This window comes from Muscardinus avellanarius (assembly GCF_963383645.1).
Source record: "Muscardinus avellanarius genome assembly, chromosome: 5".
In the NCBI taxonomy this organism is placed as follows: Eukaryota; Metazoa; Chordata; class Mammalia; order Rodentia; family Gliridae; genus Muscardinus; species Muscardinus avellanarius.
The window spans coordinates 77,029,130-77,051,885 of record NC_137790.1 but is presented as its reverse complement, the minus strand read 5'-3'; the positions used below and the strand labels follow the sequence as shown (position 1 = coordinate 77,051,885).

General features: G+C 36.4%; 1 protein-coding gene across 19 annotated transcripts in view; it reads left to right on the top strand.

The window, feature by feature from the left end:
• Positions 1-22,756, top strand: part of DLG1 (discs large MAGUK scaffold protein 1) — a gene marked incomplete at both ends in the record, with an annotated part of 254,956 nt that overhangs the window by 211,178 nt on the left and 21,022 nt on the right. For 5 of the 19 annotated variants that reach the window (XM_080695604.1, XM_080695602.1, XM_080695613.1 and 2 more), the window contains 2 exons: positions 4,579-4,612; positions 19,878-19,919. In XM_080695604.1, coding sequence (XP_080551730.1) covers positions 4,579-4,612; positions 19,878-19,919 — 76 coding nt within the window. Of the gene's footprint in view, positions 1-3,792; positions 3,893-4,578; positions 4,613-19,877; positions 19,920-21,929; positions 21,966-22,756 lie in introns of all 19 variants that reach the window. The other 14 variants (XM_080695603.1, XM_080695616.1, XM_080695607.1 and 11 more) reach the window with 6 other exon arrangements.

Below are 22,756 nucleotides of genomic sequence, written 5' to 3'. Positions count from 1 at the left end.
GCATATAGATATTATATATTTAGTTAATTATATATCACGAATTGGTCATATAGTATTGATTCCTATAATGTACTTTTGCAATATGGCATTAATCACAATAAGTTATTATAAACAGTATTTTTATTGAAAATATTTTTTAAAACCTGAAAGTAGTATGTCTCTTCAGTTTTGTGTTTTCCCTGTACTTCTTTGTCTTATTCGCTTGTGCTATTTTTATTTTTGCTTTTAAAAAACTCTTCACCTGGAGAATAGTGCGTGTAATACAGTTAATATATTTCTTAACTAACATGCATTTCTTTCTGTTCTGTATTACACCATCTTTTTGATATCTCATTTTGACTAACCGCAAAGATATCAAGAATCAAAACATTTTAAACTTCATGTTTCTTTTGGTTGTGTACTGTGAAACTGACTCTGACCACTATCTATGCAGTAGGAGGGATAAATAATGTTTTACAGAAAACATTACATTTTAATCATATATCATAAAAATTATTATGAAATTCAAAGCCAGTGATTCTTATAAACAAAAAGATCTAGAGCTTTTCTAAATTCATTTACCATAGTTTTTTTCTGTTAAAACCTACATTTTCTTTTTTTTTTACCCTTTGGAATTTGGATTCAAGAAAAGATTTTTACTCAAATAATGCTACTTGACCACTTATAAAATATTCTTAAACCAAGATTTCTCCAGAATACTCAATCAACAGAATTTTTAACTTGTTCTGGGAGTTCTCCTACCTGTTCCTCACAGCCTTCAAAACTTAAAATTGAAATCAAGACAGTTTGCTTGACTTACAGATTTACTAATCCTGAGTTATTGATTTGAAAAAGTGAAAATGAAAATTGGACCCTTTTTTGTAAAGATACTTTCAATAAATCCTCAAAAGTTGTAGAATAGAAACTGTGGTAACTTTACTGCAGTACCAACATCACATGCTTAAAAGTAAGAGTATACCAGAACTTACAGTGTCAATATACTTCAAAACAATTATATGTGGTGGTTCCCCTCCCCAGTCCAAGGAGGATATATTCCAAGACCTCCAGGTATACCTCAAACTAGATAGATAATTCCAAAGTCTATATTCACTTGTTTTTACTATAATAAAGTTTAATTTATAGATTAGGCTTAATAAGAGATTAATAGCAATTACATAGTAGAATAATTATAACATCATACTGCAATACATCTGCCACCATCACTATGCTTGTGCTTTGTGCTTTGGGGCCATTATTAAGTAAAATAAGGATTACTTGAACATAAGCACTGTGCTACTGAGACCTTCAGTCCTATACACAAGATGGCTCCTGAGTGACTGACGAGTGAGCAGTTGGACTCTACAGGATGGATAGACTGAAAAGATGAGTCACATCCTGGTCAGGTCAGAGCATGATGACATGAGATTTAATCATGCCACTCAGATCAGTTGTGCAGTTTATAACTTAGCAATTGTTTATTGCTGGAATTTCCCACGTAATATAGATCAGAATTGACCAGATATAACTGAAACCTCAGAAAGCAAAACTACAGAGAAAAGTCTGCTGTAGAATACTTAAAATGAGAACAAAATTTCTGTTCTCTTGGGCTGGTGGCATAGTTCAGTGGTAGAGTGCTTACCTAGCATGTACTAGGCCCTGGGTTCAATCCCCAGCACCACAAAAAATAAAAATAAATTAATCTAAATTTTGTATTATCCTTCTCAAAAAGAGTTATCAGCAATAATAATCATTTCTTCTGTCACTGGTAAATTAGGTCCTTTTTAAAAATGAATGCTTTTGGCAGAAATTACAAAGGATGCTTTTCGTCTTTATTAGCCTCATCAATTTTTTGTGCTACTTAGCCTCAAATCTATATGAATGCACAAAAGGGACATTCAAGAGAAAATATATTTCCAACATATGTACAGTAAGGAATACTTGGAATCTTTAATTGCATTCATAACCTTGATAGGCACCAAACCTTTTGTGTTCTGTGCAATACATGATAACTGTATATTGAATATGGCTCTATTTTTATGTATGTTTTTAAATAGGTTCATTTAATTAAGCTTAAAAACAAGTAACTCAGTTGTGATAGTATTCAAATTGGCCAAGAGGCTTTTGACTCTTCTTCCCTGGCTAAGATAGCATGGATAAATTTTTTGCTCTCTCTTGTGCCTAATGGACCTCTTAAATTTTCTTCCCACTTTATAATTTATGCCATAAGCATTTATTTTTTTCTCTCCAAAAAATGAGAATGCTTTTAAGTATTTAACATTAGCAATCTTCTCATAAGTTTTTGTTTACTTTTTGTTTCAGAGGGTTCGTTTTTTTGTTGTTGTTGTTGTTGTTGTTTTGTTTTTTTTGTTTTTTGTTTTTTGTTTTTTTTGGTACAGGGATGGAATATCTGAGCTATACCCCCCAGTATTTTTTATTTTTAAATAGAGTCTGAGTTGCTGAGAGTCTTGCTAAGTTTCTGAAGCTGTCCTTGAACCTGTGATCCTTCTTTCTCAGCCTCCCAAGTACTGGAACACCACATCCAGCTTCATTTTATTTTTTATTTTCAGACAGAATCTCACTAAGTTGCCCAGTCTGGCCTTAAATTTACAGCCCTCCTGCCTCATTCTTCCAAGTCACTGAGATTATAGACATGTGCTTTGTCTCCCAGCTTCTTTACTTTTTTGGTGGTACTGGAGATGGAATTCTTTTACCTCTCCGGGCTACACTCCCAGACCTATTTTTATATTTTTTTGTTTGGAGACAGAATCTCTTAGGCCAGCAAGGCTGGCTTCGAACCTACACGATCCTCCTTGTCTCCACCTCCCAAGCACGGGGATTACAAGCGTGCACCACCATGCCCGGCCTCTTTACTTTTTTAATAGTGGATTTTCTGTTAGTTAGTTGTAGCCACAAATAAAGGAAAAAATATGATTAGTTCAAAGTAAAATGAAGATTACTACCTAATACATTAAAAAATAGAGCAGAAAAGCCACACTAAAAATAATTTTTAAGCCAGGCATGATAGCACATACCTGTAATCTTAGTACTTGGGAGGCTGAGACAGGTGGATCACAGGTTTTCAACCAGCCTCAGCAATTTAGGGAGGTTCCCCACCACCACCACCATAGTGAACCCCTATTTCAAAATAAATAGGTCTGGGGATATAGTTCAGAGGCAGAATGCCCCTAGTTTCAATCCTCAGTACCACAAGAATAAATAACTTTTTTGCAGCAGGGCACAGTGGCGCATGTCTGTAATCCCATTACTTGTGCAAGCTGCGACAGGAAGATTGCAGGTTCAAGGGCAGCCTCAACAAGAAGTGAGACTCAGCAACCTAGCAAGACTCTGTTATAAAACCAAAAATAAAAAGGGCCAGGGTTGTAACTTAGAGGTAGAATGCCCCTGGGTTCCACTCTCTGTACCCCAGAACAATAACAACAACTTTTGCATAGAACACCCTAGTACTACACTTGAAAATTTTCTAGAAATCTATATATTCTTTTAGACAAATATTTGCTTAGTTCGTGCTATCGTAGTAATCTGATTTACTCCATACCTTTTTTGTCAAGTAGCATTTATTCCTCGTTTTAATGTATATTAAATTATACTCTTTAAATTCTTAAATATTTTTATTTGCAAAATATTAGAGGACTTGATACAAAATTAGAAATACACTCTTCACATGATGGAAGTAAAATTCATAGACTGCACACTGTGGTCACAGGAGTCAGCTTCCACAGAGCTGCTAGGCTGGGCCTTTGTACACACAGACAGTAGACATCCCTTTGTTTTGCCCCTCCTTCTCTTCTTCAGCAGTCATTCAATGACAAGCGTAAAAAGAACCTCTTTTCCCGAAAATTCCCCTTCTACAAGAACAAGGACCAGAGTGAGCAGGAAACAAGTGATGCTGACCGTAAGTATGTGGATCCAGTGGTCAACTGAAGATAATGTAGAGGGACCCACTGCCCTGCAGTTGGTTGTTACCATGGAGACAGTTTCAAGAGCTGCAACAGGTCACTCATCGTCCTAACCAGGGGAAACTTAACAGGAATAAATTAATTTTATGCCAGTCTTAACCTTTTCTGGCACCTTAGGAATTCTTAAACACTTTTTAAGTTATTTGTTTATAACTTAAACATATAAACAATAAGTAAATTAGAATTATTTGAAGTTAAAAGTTAAAAAAAAAACACAACATACATTCAAAGAATATTTAAGAAGAAAAACATGGCTGCCTAACTTCTAGGTATACCATTGCTAATCTTTGTCAATAGATTATATAGAATCATTCCAATTTATCCTACTTCTTTATTACATGTAAACAATATGATATACTTTTAAAATAGAAATAATGGCCTAAAATTTGTCTCTTTACCCTAAATCAGCCTTCTAAGCTAGAACTTTACTTCTTAATAGATTACATTTAGCTGGATGCTTATTCCAAAATTTCAGAAATTTAGAAGTGAGCTATGTAAGCTGTGTGTACCTGTAATGGTCTTGGAACTGTCTCTTACTGTAGCACCAATTTCATGCATTACTGACAACTATTTTTTTTGATTATCTTTTTATTGCTTGCTCTCTGGGGACTACTCTCTACAGGAGATCCCTGACGACATGGGATCAAAAGGCCTGAGTAAGTGATCAAAATGTTCCCAAGTTATTTTTTAACCTCCATCAACAGACCTGCCTTATTCAGATACGTTTTGATAATCATGGTAGTGCCCTTCTGGCATAAGGAGGTGTGTGGTGTAGATTGCTTTGAGACTTTTCATGTTGATAACATGCTTGGGATTTTTGTTTCTAATAATACAACGTACTTTTTGTTTTTCTTCTCCATTTTTTACATGACACGTAAAAAACTCTGCTCATCATTTTCCATTTAAAAAATTTTATAGCAATTACTTTTGCTAAAGTTTTTTTAAATATAGAGACTTTTTTTTAATTGTACTACCTGCCCTCATTATTAGAGTGTAGAAATATGTTTAATTCCTTAGAGTCTTATGTCCCTCTCTTTTGTTAAACTAAGTTACAGTTGCTTTGATTTTATGTTATAAAAGCATTATTTTATTGCTTAAGCTTAAAACTATAGATTTTAATTATTAGAGAAAAATTGCAGGCATTAAGTTCAAGTAGCACTTGTGGAGGTAAATTATGTATCTTTTCTAAGAAGATTATGAATTATGATAAGAGTTAAAAGAAATGTTATCCTTTTTTTTTTCTTTAACCAACATGTCTTTCATTACTGTTTTTGCTATTCTTAATTTTCTAGCTAGTACTTCATCTTCATATAAAACTTGGCACAAAATCTAATATACAGAAGGAATTCAAATAATATATATGTATGAAGAAACTTGCCATTTTAGCAAACAAGATTTTAAATTGGGGTATTCTCAAATTGTTTATGAAATTTTACCACATATTATTAAATAATTTAAGTGATACTTATTCAGACATAATATTAGGCTAATTTCAAAATGCTTCTTTCCACTTGGATTAGTAACCATCTTGAAAACATAATTCTTTGTAATTTGCTGATCATTCAAGATGTTGCCAGTATACTTTAGCTTTTTAATACGTATTAAAATTTTTTCCTGATTATGGCAACTCTGCATTGAGATTTTAATCTAAACTATAAGTACTTGACTTTTATTTCAACCTAAATAATTTAGGTACATAGTAGCTTGAAGATGGTATGTTTTATGTATAATTGTTTCTGTTAGATATGGATTGCGGACAGCCTCAGCTACTTAGTGAGGCCCTCCACAACTTAGACCCTGTTTCAAAATAAAAAATAGGGTAGGGCATGTAGCTCAGAGGTCGAATGTCCCTGGATTCCACCCACAAAAAATAAATAAAATTTTGAAAGAAAGTAATCATTAATCCTCGGGACAGGACTCACCCATTTTCAACTCTTAAGTTGTTGAAAATATGTAAATAACTGGATATCAAGGAAAACGTACATCTATATGCAAATTTCCACAAACTATGAAAAGCAAGATATTTAACTGGAGCAGAAAGAAAGAGAAGTGATACACTTTTTATGCACATGAATTCAGTCGTTCTTTGTTATAAAAAAGTAATTATTAACTTGCCTTTTGACAGAAAGAAATTGCTTTTCTAGACATAACCCCTTTTTTTCTTTTTCTTTTTTCTTTTTTTTCTTTCTTTTCATGTGTATGGTACTGGGGATGGAACCCAGGGGCATTCTACCTCCAAGCTACACCCCAGCCCTACCTTTATTCTTTATTTTGAAACAGGGTCTCAATAAGTTGCAGGGGGCCTCACTAAGTATCTGAGGCTGGCCACAACCCTAAGATTCTCCTGTCTCAGCTGTCTGGTATTACAAGTGTGTGCCACCATGCTCAACTTCCAAACATAATTGTGTGTGTGTGTGTGTGTGTGTGTGTGTGTGTGTGTGTGTGTGTGTAGGAGGGAGGGAGGGAGAGAGAGAGAGAGAGAGAGGAGGAGGAGGAGGAGGAGGAAGGAAGGAAGGAAGGAAGGAAGGAAGGAAGGAAGGAAGGAAAGAGGGAGGGAGAGAGATACTGGCAATTGAACCCAGAGACATTCTACCTTCCAGCTATACCCCCAGCCTAAGTTTTTATGTCTTATTTGGAAACAGGGTATCACTAGGTTGATGAGTCTCACTACTTGCTGAGGCTGTCCTCAAACCTGCTTCCCTCCTGTCTTAGCCTCCCAAGTACCGGGATTACAATGTGCACCACCACGCCCAGCTCCAAACGTAATTCTGAGAAGCAGGACTAATTAGTACAGTAGAGGTTTGAAAGGATACAACTAAATCATATTTATTTAAAGCTAGGAAGAGAAACCTGTGTAGCTTTTATGCTTTAAGGAGGCAATTCTGAAGAAGCTCACGGGAATTAAACTAAGATTCCTTTAACAGAGACAAAGAGGAAATTAAGCTCAATAGAAGATACATAAGAAGCTCAGTAGTAAATTAATGACATACAGTTTCAGAAAAGTTTTGTATTACCTATTATATAGCCTATCCATTTTTATATTTTCCCTTTTTATAAAACACCTCACAAGCTTTTCAGCTAAGCTCATAGTTTTCCCATTATTTACCTCTTTTCTTCTTTTGGGGGGGGGGGGTCTGAGGATGGAACCAATGGTCATTCGACCTCTGAGTCATACCCCGTGCCCTTTTTTCTTGGTGTTGGGTGGATGAAATCCAAGGGCTTTCTAACTCGGGGCTATACTTCCAGACCTATTTTATATTTTATTTGGAAACAGGGTCTCACTAAGTTGCTGAGAGCCTCACTAAGTAGCTAAGGCTGGCTTCGAACCTGTACAATCCTCCTCTCAGCCTCCCAACTACTGGGATTACAAGCATGCGCCACCACGCCAGGCTCTTTATTCTTTATTTTGAAACCGGGTCTCACTGAGTTGTGGAGGGCCTTACTAAGTAGCTGAGGCTGTCAATGAACCGCGATCCTTCGGTCTCAGCCTCCCGAATGCTGGAATTACAAGCATAGGCCACTGTGCCTGGCTTCCTTTTTTTTTTTTTTTTTTTTTTCTAAAGACGTACTTAAGCTGAGTTATGTGTAGCTTAGATGCCAAAACAAGACTTAGATTCATTTGTGTTAAAAATAAGATAAAATAGCGGTATTCAGGGAAAGTAAAAAGAAAAGACATGCATACCCTATTAAATATTTTTTTAGAAAAGTGAAGCTTTAGATTTTAAATAGTTTATCAGAGATAATAAAAAATGAGAACTTGAATATATTTGTATTGTAAATATCAAAGGGATACTTTTTTTCTTTTTTTATTGGTACACTATATTCATACATCATAATGGGATAAAAAAAAAAAACTTTTGTAGACATACATGCACACATCGCCCAATTAGCCCCTACCCGATCCACACCCCTTTCCCTCCCCATTCCTCCTTCCCATGCTTGGCTTAGTGGTTGACATCTAGTATTATAGAAATTTATCCAAAATTAACAATGATAATATCACATAACAGTTTCATTTGTCTGATACAAAGCTTTTGATGACTTAAAGATAACATTTCAATATTTCTTTTTGCTTTCTTTCTTACCAGAGAATATTTTTTCTTTTTTTTTTTCTTTTTCTTTTTTTTTTTTTTTTAGGTGAAACTATCATACATTTATTTATTTTTCAGAAAAAAATCTATCCTAATATGGAATATGGACTCTAGATACCCAAAACTATCTTGAAAAAGAACAAAGCTAGAAGATGTATATTTTCTGATTTCAAACCATATAAAGCTACAATAATTGAAACAGTGTAGTACTGTTATAAAGGCAGATATATAAACCATTGGAGTTAAATAAAGCCTAGAGCTAAATTCTTCCATATATTGTCAAGTTATTTTTGACAAGGTTTCCACGAGCATTTGGTGGAGGAAATAAAAATCTTTTAACTAAATATTGTTGAAAAATAATAATTACATGAAAAAGAATAAAACTGGACCCTTACCTAACACCATATACAAATATTAACTCAAAATAGATAAAAGACCTAAATGTAAATCTTAAGGCTATAAACTTTTAGAAGAAAATCTGGGTCATTAAACCTCACAACATTGAAATTGGCAGTGATTTCTTGGATATGATTTCAATGGCACAGGCAACAGAAGGGTAAACAAACTCCCTAAAAAAAAAAAAAAAAAAAAAATTGTATATCCAAAGACAATGTAAACAGAGTTAAAAGTTACTAATAGAGTGGGATAAAATATTTCCAAATGCTGTATCTGAAGGTATATTAATATTCCAACTAGATATCCTAAAAATTAACAACAATAAAGGCAAACAATACAATTTAGAGATAGGTAAAAGACTAACATAAATAATGAATCTCCACAGATAACCAATCTTAGTTATATGTTGGATGGAAAATCTTGTTTCTCTGGTTCTGGTGTGTGTTACCTATTTCTTCTTTGTAGTTAATCTCTTTGAGTATTTTCTCTAGCGCTGGTTCTGAAGACATAAATTCCTTCAGTTTCTGTTTGTCATGGAAGCTTCTTATTTCCCCATCTAATTTGATAGAAAGTTTTTCTGGGTAGGAAATTTTTGGCTGGAAGTTGTTTTCTTTCAGAGTTTGGAATATGTTACTCCAAGCCCTTCTGGCTCTCATGACTTGGTTTGGGAAGTCTGGAGTGATTCTAATTGGTTTGCCTCTGAATGTCAGTTGGCCCTTTGTTTTTGTTGCCTTTAAGATTCTCTGCTTGGCTTCCACATTGGTCATATTGACAATTATGTGGTGTGGGGATCCTCTTCTCTCATCCTGTCTAAAGGGAGTTCTATAAGTTTCCTGGACCTGTGTATTGACCTCTTGCTCTATGTTTGGAAAATTTTCTGCTATTACTTCCTTGAAGAGATTGTTGATCCCTTTGGTTTCACCTTCTTTTCCCTCCTCTATTCCGATTATTCTTGGGTTAGTTCTCTTAAAATGGGCCCATATTTCTTCAGTGTCAGATTCCTGCTGTCAGATTTTTTTTTTTTCTAAATTAGAAACTATGCGTTCATTTTTGGATTGCTCATCTTCTAAGAGCGAGATTCTATTTTCCATGTGGTCTAATCGGTTGTTTGTACTTTGAATTGGGGCCTTTACTTCATTAATTGCATCCTTTATCTCTCTTTGGCTCTCTCTGAATTCTTTTCAAAACACCTCTATTATTTCTACAGTTATTTTCCTGATTTGGTCTTCTAGAAATCTCTGAATTTCTGTTTTATCAGGTTCTGATGTTGTGGGGTTGTGAGCATTTATTGCTCCATTGTTATTCCTCTTTCCCATGATTTCGGAAGTTTGTGCCTTCTCTGGGTTCTTTCTTTGGGTCACTATGACTTCACTTAAGGTGCTCTGGATCTCGAGTCTGTGGTATCTCAGTCCCCACTACTCCTTTACTGAGTTGTATCACAGAGTCTCAGAGCCAGGGAGTCAATCGAGGCTGCTTTAAACCATGGGGGGGTGCCAGCTTGGGCGTTCTCCTATGGTGTGATATCTCTGCCACCGCCATTCCCCCACTGGGTCAAGTCCCTGGGAGTGCAGTACTGGGATTTCTCCTCTAGGGGCTGCAGTTTGACTCACTGTTGTTGAGTGTGCTGATGGAGCTGTCGTGGGCTCGGTGAATTCGCTGCTGCTGCTGCTGCTGGTGGCAATATGACGCCGCTGCCATGCCCTCAACCATGAGGCTGGTGTATTTCTTCTCTGGTTTTGAGCTCCGCTCTGAGTCCCTGCAGGGTGCGCTGAGCCCAACCCCTGGGAGCTTTAGATGCTCCCTGTGCCAAGAAATCTGCCGAATTCCTCCCAGCTGATCTGCAGCGGCTCACCTTGGCTCGCTGTCCACCGCTCCTCTCTGGAACCTGGTGGGCTGTTGAGTGCGTTGGTCTGGTGCCGTCCGGTGAACTCGCCACTGCCGCCGGCAGTAAGGCACTGCTGCCACGTCCTTGGCCATGAGGCCTCCTCTGTGGCTCTGAGCTCCATTCTGAGTCCCCCCTCCTCTCTGGGGCATGGTGCTGCAAGGGAAGATGGCTCCCGCGCCACAGCTCCGGCCACAGCACTGCGGTCTGGTTTCTTTCTGGTGTCTCTTTTTTCTAGCCCTCTTTTTCTCTGTCCCTTGTAATTACATTTTTTGTTTCTCTGCTCATGGTGTTTTTTGGCTATGAAGGCGCTGGTTTTGTGGTAACAGAGATTGGTTTTTAGCGGGGCTCATAAACCCCGCTTTTCTTCATCACCATCTTCCCGGAAGTCAAAGGAATACTTTATACTGTAAATTTTTAACAAATCAATAAAAACAGACATTTAGAAAACTAGACAAAAGGTAGTTGTTAGCTTGCTCATAAAAAATACCTGAGATAAACAACTCAATCCAGTTTACTTTGGCGCATAGTTTAAAGGTTCCAGTCCATGACAGATTAGTCCTGTTGTTTGGGGGGCTGTGGTGAGGAAGTACATCATGTAGAGTGGTGCCTGGGTGGAGCAGGGTGCTTCCTTTATGGTGTCCTTTATGGCTCCCTTATACTAAGGGCCAGAAAGCAAAGAGAGAAAGGGACTGGAATTCCACAATTCACAGTTCCCTTTAAGATCACCTCTCCCTTCCAGTCACCCTAAACCTTCTCCTAGACCCTACCTCTTGAAGTTTCTACCACCTTGCATTAGTGTCAACTGGGGACCAAGCCTTTAACATATCGACCTTTGGGGGACACTCCCCATCCAATCTATAGCAACACGCATGCTTAAACAATAAGCAAATGAGAGCCAGGCATGGTGGCACACACTTGTAATCCCAGCATTCCAGAAGCTGAGGCCAGAGGATCACGATTCACAGACAGCCTCAGCTACTTAGCAAGGCCCTTTGCAACTCTGTGAGACCCTGTTTCAAAAATAAAAACACTAAAATATAGGGTTAAGGGTATCACTCAGAGGTACAATGCTGCTGGTTCCATCCCCAGTACCACACCAAAAAAGATAAGCAAATGAAATAAGCATATATAAAAAATGTTTAGTTACCCTAGTAATAAACTTGTGTCTTTTGCCTGTCATTGTGGGAGACTTTTCAAGGAAACCTTGTGATCAGGAGATGGTTCTATGGAATGGCTTCTTTTAACATACTATGACTATATAAACTGGTACAATCTTTTTGGAAAAGTATGTCTTTTCCCCACCAAATCTTCTTCAAGGAAATTATACTAAGGGCATAATTGAAAGTGGAGATAAAAGCTATATATCAGACTTTTTTTTTTTTTTTTTTTTTTTTTTGCGTGGGTCTGGGGATGGAACCCAGGAGCATTTGACCTTTAAGCTACACCACCTGCCCTGTTTTTGTTTTTGTTTTTGTTTTTTGTTTATTTTTAAACAGGGCCTCACTATATAGCTGAGGCTGTCTGCAAACCGTGATCCTCCAGTCTCAGCCTCACGAATCCTGGGATTACAAGTGTGCGCCACCATGCCCGGCTAGAATATTTATTTTAAGATTAGTAAATTAATTTTACTAATATTAAGGTAAAATTAGTAAAATGTTACTAGTATTAGTAAAATAAAATTCACTAATATTAAAGTTAGTAAAATGTTGTTAGTAATAACAGCAAAAATATTTGAAACCATCCTAAAATGTTTTAGTTGGAAAATGGTTAATGAAGTATGATTATTCCCTGCTTTATAGTAGACATGGAAAATGCTTAAAATATAAATAAGAAAAGTAAAACTATGAAGCTATATACATGCCTCAGATATGCAAATAAAATGGAGCTATTTTGACTAGTGTTGTTTGATCATTATTCTATATGCCTTTGGTAAGCATATATAGTCTTTTGGGAGAAATACCTAAGAAAGGAATTCCTGGATCATACACATATGTTCAGATGTAGTATGCACAGTTAGCCCTCCGTATCCATGGGTTCCACATCTGTGGATTCAACCAACTACAGATTGAAGATATTGGTTGTTGGGTGTTCTAGATTTTTTTGGTTGGTTGGTTGGTTGGTTGGTTGGTTGTTTTTGCCGGTACTGGGGACGGATCCCAGGCGAATTCAACCTCTAAGCCACACCCCCAGCCCTATTTTTTATTATATATTTTTAAATAAGGTCTCACTAAATTGCAAAGAGCCTCACTAAGTAACTTAGCCTGGCAGCAAACCTGCAACCCTCCAGTCTCAGCCTCCCAAGTACTAGGATTACAAGTGTGCACCAGCACACCCAGCTTGGGTGTTCTAGGTATTTGCAAAAAGAAAATTTTAAACTTGCCACATATGCTGAACACTATACTCAATCCTTGCAAATGAAATGTGGGCATAACCTCCCACCATGCCACAGATCCTTAGCTTCTCTCCAGGACCTGTCTAAGCGTTGTTTACCACATTTTTTTTGTTGTTGTCCATAGGTAGTTTTACGTTTACGATGGTTGTGTTTGCACTGAATAGTCATTTTCCTCCTCATTATTACCTAAGCAATACAGTATAACAGCTATTTTTAGAACATTTATATTAGATATTAGTAATCGAGAGATGACTTAAAATATAAAGGACAGGGCAAATAAGTTGGCCAAGTGTGGTGATGCATAGCTGCAATCCATTACTTGGAGTCTGAGACAGGAGGATCATAGGCTCAAGGTTCTGCAATTTAGCAGATCCTCAACAAGCAACTTAACAAGACCTTGTTTAAAAATAAAAAGCACTAGGAACATAGCTTAGAGGTAGAATACCCCTTGATTCAATCTCCACTACCAAATAAAGTATATGGGAGGGTGTGTATAAGTTGTGTGCAAATACTATGTCATTTTATATAACTGACTTATATTCTCAGATTTTGGTGTCCCCTTGAGATTTTGAAACCAGTCATCTGTGGATGGTTTTCCAAAGTATATTTACCAGTTTATCTGCCCCAGTATATGATTTCCAGTTACTACATACTTTTTCTGTTTGGAATGTCTGTTTCTTTGTGGCTTCTCTTTTCTATTTTAGCCATTCTGGTGCATGGTAGAAATACCTTTTGTCGCCAGGCATGGTGGTGCTCTCCTAAAATGCCAGTATTTGGGAGGCTAAGACAGAAGGATCACAGGTTCTCAACCAGCCTCAGCTATGTAGCGAGGCCCTCCACAATTTAGTGAGACCCTGTCTCAAAATAAAGAATAAAAAATAGGGCTAGGGATATAATTCCGAAGTAGAATGCCCTTGAATTCAATCCCTAGTACTACGCCCCCAAAAAAGTCCCTTTCCAATTTATTTTTTTTAATTTTTTATTGATGCATTATATTCATACATCATATTGGGGTAAAAAAAAAAAAATTGTGTGTACGCCGGGCGTGGTGGCACACACTTGTAATCCCCGCGCTTGGGAAGCAGAGACAGGAGGATCACGCAGGTTCGAAGCCAGCCGCGCACACTGGCTTAGGAGACCCTGTTTCCAAATTTAAAAAAAAAAATGTAAAAATAGGTCTGGGAGTGTAGCCTGGAGATAGAAGGGCTTCCAGGAACCCCAGTACCACCAAAAAATAAAATAAAATAAAAAAATTGTGTGTACATACATGTACACATCACTGATTTAACCCCTACCCAGTTCCCACCCCATTCCCTCCCCATCCCTCCTTCCCTTGCTTGGCTTAGTGGATGACTTGGATATGTTTAAGTACATTGTGTGTTTTAGAGATTTTCCTTCTTCCCACCTCACATCCCCTCATTTAGGTTGTCTTGTTTGCTGCTCTAGAGGATTTCCTTTTTCATATAGAATTCCTCTGACCCATTTCTCCTTACCTTTCATATATTAGGGAAAGCATCTGATTTCTTATTTTTTGTGACTGACTAATCTCACTTAACATAATGTTCTCCAGTTCCATCCATTTCCCTGAAAATGAGGTAATTGAGGGTTTTTTTGTTTGTTTGTTTTTGATGGCTGAGTAAAATCCCATTGTGTACATATCCCACAGTTTTGTAATCCATTCATCTGTTGATGGACATCTTGGCTGGTTCCATAGTTTGGCTATGGTGAATTGTGCAGCTATGAACATAGATACACATGCATTAGTTTGGTAGTTTGGTTTCCTATCTTTGGGGTAGATACCCAGAAATGGTATTGCTGGATCAAATGGTAGATTTGTTCCCATTCTTCTGAGGATTCTCCATACTGTTTTCCAAAGTGGTTGCACTAATTTATAATCCCACCAACAATGTTTTAGAGTTCCCACTTCTCCACATCGTCACCAGCATTTGTTGTTTGTGTTTTGAATTTCGATTGCCATTCTAGTTGGAGTTAGGTGAAATCTCAGAGTAGTTTTGATTTGCATCTCTGATTGCCAGTGTTGTTGAGAATTTTTTCGTGCATTTATTGGCCATTTGAATTTCTTTTTTTGTGAAATGTCAATTTGGTTCGCTTGCCCACTTTGCTATTGGATGCTTTGTTTTCTTAGTGTTGAGTTTCTTGAGTTCTCTGTATATTCTAGATATTAGTCCTCTATCATAGGTGTAGGTGGCAAAAATCTTCTCCCATTCTGTTGGCTCTCGATTGAGGTTCTTGACAGTTTCCTTTGCTGAACAGAAGCTCTTCAGTTTCATGCAGTCCCACGTGTTGATTTGCCTTTGAATTTGTTGTGCCTTTGGGGTCTTGTTGAGAAAGCGTTTATTCTGTGCCTATGTGTTACAGTGTTGGACCTATACCCTCTTCAAGAAGCTTCAAGGTCTCTGGTTTGATTTCCAAGTCTTTGATCCATCTTGAATTGACTCTTGTGCAGGGTGAGAAAGTGGGATTGATTTCCAATTTTCTGCATATGGATAACCAGTTTTGCCAACACCATTTATTGAAGAGGCTATCTTTTTTCCAGTGTATGTTTTTGGCCCCTTTGTCAAAAATCAGTTGGCTGAAAGTGTGTGAACTTATTTCTTGGTCTTCTATTCTGCTCCATTGGTCTATGTGTCTGTTTTTGTGCCAGTACCATGCTGTTTTTATTACAATGGCTTTGTAGTATAGTTTAAAGTCAGGTATTGTGATTCCTCCGGCATGGTTTTTGTTGCTGAGAACTACCTTGGCTATTCTGGGCTTTTTTTTTTTTCCACAGATAAATTTAAGGACTGATTTTTCTATGTCTGTGAGGAATGATCTTGGAAGTTTAATGGGCATTGCGTTGAATCTGTAGATCACTTTTGGAAGGATGGCCATTTTAATATTTATTCTGCCAATCCATGAACATGGAAGATCTTTCTATCTTCTGAGATCTACTTCTATTTCTTTTTTCATCCCTTGCCATTTTAATATGCATTTCCCTAATAAGTAAATTTCAATGGCTTTTTTAAAATGTTTTATTGGATATTAGAATATCTTGTTTGATGAAGTGCCTTTAAGAAGATTTTTTTAGCCAGACCTAGTGACACACAACGTGTAATCCCAGTACTTGGCAGGCTGAGACAGGAGGATCACACAAGTTGGAAGCCAGCCTCAGCTGCTGAGCGAGGCTCTCAGCAACTTAGTGAGACCCTGTTTATAAATAATATAAAATAGGTCTGGTAGTGTAGCCCAGAGGTAGAAAAGCCCCCTGAGTTCCACCCCAAGTACCACAAAAAAAATATATAGGAGTGGGGTGTGGCTCAGAGGTAGAATGCCCTCAGGCACAATCCTCAATACCACACACAAAAAAAATACTTTTTTATTGTTGTTTTATTTCTGTTTGGGCTGTGCCAGGTATTGAACTCAGTACCTCACTCATACTAGGCAAAGCATTCACCATTTAGTTGCATTGCCAACCCAAGAAGTTTTTGTTGTTGTTGTTTTTTTAAAGAACTTTAAAAGTTTTGAAAAAACTTTAAAAGTTTGATTGTTATATATAGCTTTTGGCACTCTTAAAATGAATAGGTGAATCCAAAAAGAGGGGTAGTAGAAAAGAGATAATGGTAAATTTAACTTTTTATTACATAATATGTCAGATATATTTAGTACTAGAATGGTAAAAATAAACCAGGAAAGTCTACATTTACCAACTCAACATTAACCAATTTTGTTCTATACTCCCAATTACTCTCCTCCTCTCTCCTTGACATTGCAATGCCTAATTTTTCTTGCTTTTACAAATTAGAAATATAGAGTATAATACCAATCCTAGTATATATATATTTGTGTGTGGTACTGGGGGTGGAACCCAGGGGCATTCTACCTCCAAGCTACACCCCCTGCCCTATTTTTTACTCTTTATTTTGTAACGGTCTCACTGAGTTGCAAAGGGCCTCACTAAGTAGCTGAGGCTGGCTTTGACCTGCACGATCCTCCTGTCTCAGCCTCCCAAATACTGGGATTACAAGTATGCGCCACCACAAAGTGGACAGGTTTAAAAAAAAAAAAAAAGCTATAAAATAAAAACATTTACAGTTGTTGACATTTGTTTTAAAAAAAAAAAATACAGTTTAAAAGCATACTAAAATTTCTAAAGAGTAGTAGTAATCTTTTTTTTTTTTTTCCGGTGGCACTGGGGGTGGAACACAGAGGCTTTCTACCTCTGGGCTATACTCCCAGACCTATTTTATATTTTATTTGGAAACAGGGTCTCACTAAGTTGCTGAGAGCCTTACTAAGTAGCTGAGGCTGGCTTCAAACCTGTGCAATCCTCCTGTCTCAGCCTCCCAACTGCGGGGATTACAAGCGTGTGCCGCCACGCCCGGCTTTATATAATAATTTTAAATAATTGTTGTTGAAGTCCATGAAAAAAAGGTTGGTTTTTTTTTGTTTGTTTGTTTTTGTTGTTGTTGTTGTTTTGTTTTGTTTTGTTTTTTGAAACCGGGTCACACTGAGCTTCAGAGGACCTCACGGAGTAGCTGAGGCTGTCCGCAAACCGCGATCCTCTGGTCTCAGCCTCCTGAATGCTGGGATTACGTGCACCACCACACCCGGCTGAAAAAAAGTTATAAAATGTGAATTTAAAGCCAGGCTTGATAGGATATGCCTTTAATCCCAGTACATAGGAGGCTGAGAAAGGTGTATCACAGGTTCACAGACAGCCTCAGCAAGTAGTGAGACACTCATTAACCTCACAAAACCCTGTTTCAAATTTTAAAAAAATAAGCCCGTCATGGTGGCACACGCTTGTAATCCCAGCATTTGGGAAGGTGAGGCAGGAGGATCATGGTTCTCGGCCAACCTCAGCTATATAGTGAGGCCCTTTGCAACTCAGTAAGACCCTGTTTCAAAATAAAGAATAAAAATAGGGCTGGAGTGTAGCTCAAAGGTGGAATGCCCCTGAGTTCTGTCCCCAGAGATAGATAGATAGATAGATAGATAGATAGATAGATAGATAGATAGATAGATAGATAGGCTAGGGGTATAACTTAAAGGTAGAATGCCTCTGGGTTCAATCCCCAGTACCAAAAGTTTAAATTAAATAAAATTTAAAGCACGGGGATTACAAACGTGTGCCACCACACCCGGAGAAAACCACCATTTTTTGATGATTCTATATTGGTCAGTTGTCTTGCAATTAATAAAGCCCCTACTTTATTTAACCATTATTATGAAAGTTACATCTAGTCTTTGTAGATTAGAATAACAGGCTTAGTTTCCATATCATAAGCTATTCTAGAACTTTTTTTTTTTTTTTTTTTTTGGTACTATGGATTGAATCCAGGGGCATTCTACCTCTGAGCTATATCCCCAGGCATATATTTTATTTTTATTTTGCAACAAGGTCTCTGTGGGTTGATGAGAGTCTCACTATTTGCTGGAGCTATTTTTCTTCAAAATTTTTTGTTCTACCGTTCTTTATATAATTCCACAGTGCTACTCAATTTTACCAAACCCAGTAGGTATTTTGTTATAGCCGATTATTTATCCTAAAACTTTATCCTTAAAATTTTTTATTTCCTTAAAATTAGAAATTTAGGTTTCCTTCTCATCAAAAGTTTTATTCATCTGTGGAGGATTTTTTGTGGTACTGGGAATGGAACGTAGGGGCATTCTACCTCTGAGCTACACTCTCAGCCCTATATTTTATTCTGTATTTTGAAACCAGGTCTTACTGAGTTGCAAAGGGCCTCACTAAGTAGCTCAGGCTGTCTGCGAACTACGATCCTCCTGTCTCAGCCTCCCAAATTGGGATTACAAGCATGTGCCACCACACCCAGCTTTCAGTTTTATAAATAAAACTATTCATCTTTTTTATTCATGGAAGATATTTATTGGGAGATTACATGTATAAAGAATTCCTGTTATATACTAAAAAACTCAAGTTATAAAATGAGGTTACTTTTAGGTTTTGACTTTGTTTTGCGAAGCAGCTACTTTTTTTTTGTTTGTTGGTTGGTTTTTGGTTTTTGGTTTGTTTGTTTGCTTTTTTTTTTTTATAGTGGATTTACTAAGAAATTGTGATATGTTTTGGCCACACACAGTGCACGCTTGTAATTCCAGTACTTGGAAGACTGAGACAGGAAGATTGCAGTTTCAGAGTCAGTCTCAGCTACTTAGGCCCTCTACAACTAAGTGAAAGACCCTGTTTCAAAACAAAGAATAAAAAGTAAGGCTGGGGATATAGCTCAGAAGTAGAATTTTCTAGCCCATGGGATCAACCCCCATTACTGGAAAAAAGAAATAGTGGTGTGTTTTAAAATTCAGTCCCAATCTCTAGAATTCCCTTCCATTTGACTTTTTTTTTTTTTTTTGAGACATTGAATTGTGACAACTGAAATACCTTGTATAATCTCAGAAACAGATTGTCATTTCCCTTCAGCTACAAGAGAGGCTAGACTAAATAAAAGGGTTTTTTTGGTTGTTGTTGGGTGTGTATGTGTATGCCTCCAAGCTACACCCCCACCCCCATTTTATTTCTTATTTGGAAACAGGGTCTCACTAAGTTGCAGAGCGCTTAAGTAGCTGAGGCTGTCTTTGAACCTGCAATCTTCCTGTCTCAGCCTCCCAAGTACTGGGAATACAGGTGTGTGCAACCATACCTAGCTCAAGATTTATTTTAAATAAAGGTATCTCTGTATTAAAATGGGCATCTGTTTGCTTAAGTATAACTTGTCTTCTTTCCTAGTTCTTGCTATTTTATAACCTGAATTAAATGGTGCCAAATATACTTTTTCCTTTTTGGTTTACTGTCTACATCTGGGTTATTGTGAGTAGTTATGTCTGCATTTGGACTAACTTGAGATCACCTTGCCTTTGTCATCTTCTACTTGCTATTCTATAGATTTTGTTGGTAAACTGTTATACAAAAATAAAGTGTTATCCTTAATTGCTAATTTATATTTATTCATTTGAAATATTAAACTTAAAAATAATAAAAAATACTTTAATAAGTCTTTGGTTATATGTGGCTTATATCTCAACATTTTGTAATGTCTTCCTGTTTTATTTTGATAATTTATGTTTATCAGCTTTTTATACTCATGACACTGTGTTTTTTTTTTTGTTTGTTTGTTTTTTTCATTGTCCTGCGATTTCAGAGCATGTAACCTCTAATGCCAGCGATAGTGAAAGTAGTTACCGTAAGTGTTTTAAGTTACTTGTTGTTTTATAATTTTTTAATAATCTGAAGTAATATATATCCTTTGGATGTCCCCCCCCCTTTAGTAGTATGTTCTGAAAAGTAAATATCAGGTTTCAAAATATTAAGCATTTTAATATCAGAACAACCTAGTGAAATTATGTAATAGAAAATAAAATCATACTACAGGTCAAGCATCTGTAATTCAGAATTCAAAACTTTTTGGCAATTGCCTCTAAATTCAATTTTAATTCAAGATTCTAAATATACACAAATATTTTCTTAAAGTCATTCTATAATTTTTCATACATAAATTATTGAAAGCATGAAATCACAAATAATTATGAATCAAGTGTTGTCTTACATGTTCACATTTATAATTATTTTGTGTCTGTATATGTGGTACCAGGATTGAACTCAGAAGCGTTCTACCTCCAACTATGCCCCAGTCCTATTTTATTTTTGATTTTGAGACAGGATTTCACTAAGTTACTGAGGTTGGCTTTGAGCCTATGATCCTCCAATCAGCCTCCCAAGTACTAAGGTTACAGGCATGTACCACCATGCCCAGCTTATAGTTAATTCTTTGCTAGCTTTTTTAGTAATTAACAAGGCAGAAAAAGATTAACAATTATAATAATATATTTTGCTAGGTATGGTGGCACATGCCTTTAATCTCAGTACTTGGGAGGCTGAGACTAGAGGATCACAGGTTCGAGGGCAGCCTTAGAAAGCAATGAGGCTCTCATCAACCTAGCTAGACACTGTTTCAAAACAAAAATTAAAAATTGAACTGGGCATGTAGCTTAGAGGTAGAATACCTCTCGGTTCAATCACCAATTTAAAAAAAAAAAAAAAAAAAAAGTCTTTAAACCAGGCATGGTGGCACACGCTTGTAATCCCACTTGGGAGGCTGAGACAGGAGGATTGCATAGGTTAACCCAGCCTCGGCTACTTACTGAGACTCTCGGCAACTCAGTGAGACCCTCACTAAGGAAAACCTCAGTGTTTCCAAAATAAAGAATAAAAAATAGGGCTGGGGGGTGTAGCTCAGAGGTAGAATGCCCCTGGTTTCCATCCCCAGTACTGCAAAAGGAAAAAAAAAAAAAAGTTTTTTCATTCCTTGGATCTACTTTTAAAACATCTTACTCGTGTTATCACATGAAAATTATTACCCGAAGCCATATGGGCACCAGTAACATGCTGTTTAATTTACCACAGTCTAATACTCGTCTTCATTTTTGTTTGTACACAATATTTTACAAATGAAAGTCATGAGACTTAAAAAAATCAAGACTTCTTTAGTCACCAACAATGATGGTCACAATATTTGGAATTTGGAGAATTTCAGATTTCAAATTTTCAAATTGGGGATATTCAACTGGTAGTCCTTGCGAATATTTCAAACTCCAAAATGTCCAAAATCTGAAATACTTCTGGTGCCAAGCATTTTGGATAAAGAATACGCAACATAATCATATACAGAGGTTAATTTCTAGTTTTAATAATAATTCTAATTTAAATAATAATAATAAAACAGTTTATGAACAATGTTATTTGTGTACATAGTACATGTATTTGTATATCTTTTATTAAAAACAAGTATCTGATTAAATGGGGCACAAACTTGTATTCTGATTTTTTTATTTTGTATATTTGGGTTATTTTTAACATGGGCCTCAAGAAAATATTTTTCAGCACTGCTAACTTGTAATTTGTTTTATTTCTTTATTATTCTATGTCACCAACATTTGTCTGGGTCTAGTCATTGTTTTATCACCACCTGTATGGTGAACATAACTGAGAAAGAAAAATTTTTAACCATTCCTTAAAAATTAATACTGTTTTCTTAGTGTTTTCTATCATATTTTTGGTATCATTGAATGAAGTATACAGCATGTGAAACTTTTTAACAGATTGGGTGGGGAGTACATGAATGTTATCGGTTGCAACACTTTAAGATTAAAATTACTTTTCTAACTTCTTTTTATGCTGCTGTCTAATATGAAAGTAATCTTGATTACAGATGAGTATGGCTGCTCAAAAGGTTCATCTTGTTAATATCAATCCCTAATATTTTTTCATGTTGACAATATATACTTTTAACCCTCATTCATTTGGTTGCCATTTTTTCTATATGAGTTACTTTTTTTTTCTTTTAATATGGGAATGTGATTTCTTGTATTTCAGCATTTTAATAACATAATTAGAACCCACTATAGAGTAGTTGAGTGGCTTTCTAGACTAAAAGAGGTACTGAAAGTATATACTGTCTCACCATTTGCATGATTAACATGTGGCATATTCAGCATGCGTGTTTTGCTAATATGTAAACCATATTTTACATCCAATACTTGAAAAAGTGCCTTGCAAAATATTTAATATACTATGTTTATAAATTTAAGACAAAGAAATACAGTTTAAATTCATACCAGTATAAGACTTTGAAAGACCTGTAGTTGCAAACATACAATATAAACCAGTGGCCAAAATTAGTGGTAAAGTTATTAAAAGATTTAGTCTTGATAATCAAAGGGAAAACCTTCAAATATATTATCCAGTTTGGGTTACTTTCATTGAAACCACTTGAATTCTAGTTTGTTTTCTATATATGTGTTAAGAACTCCAGAATTTTTGGGTTTTGTTTCCTTTTTTGTATGGGGATTGAACTAAGGCATTTTTCCTCCCAAGTTACACCCCAGCCCTGTTTTTGTTGTTGTTTTCCTTTGAAAAGGGGTCTGACAAAGTTGATTAGAGGGTCTTGGTAAATTGCTGAAGCCAGCTTCAAACCTGCAATTCTCCTGTCTCAGCTCCCCAAGTACTGGGATCACAAACATG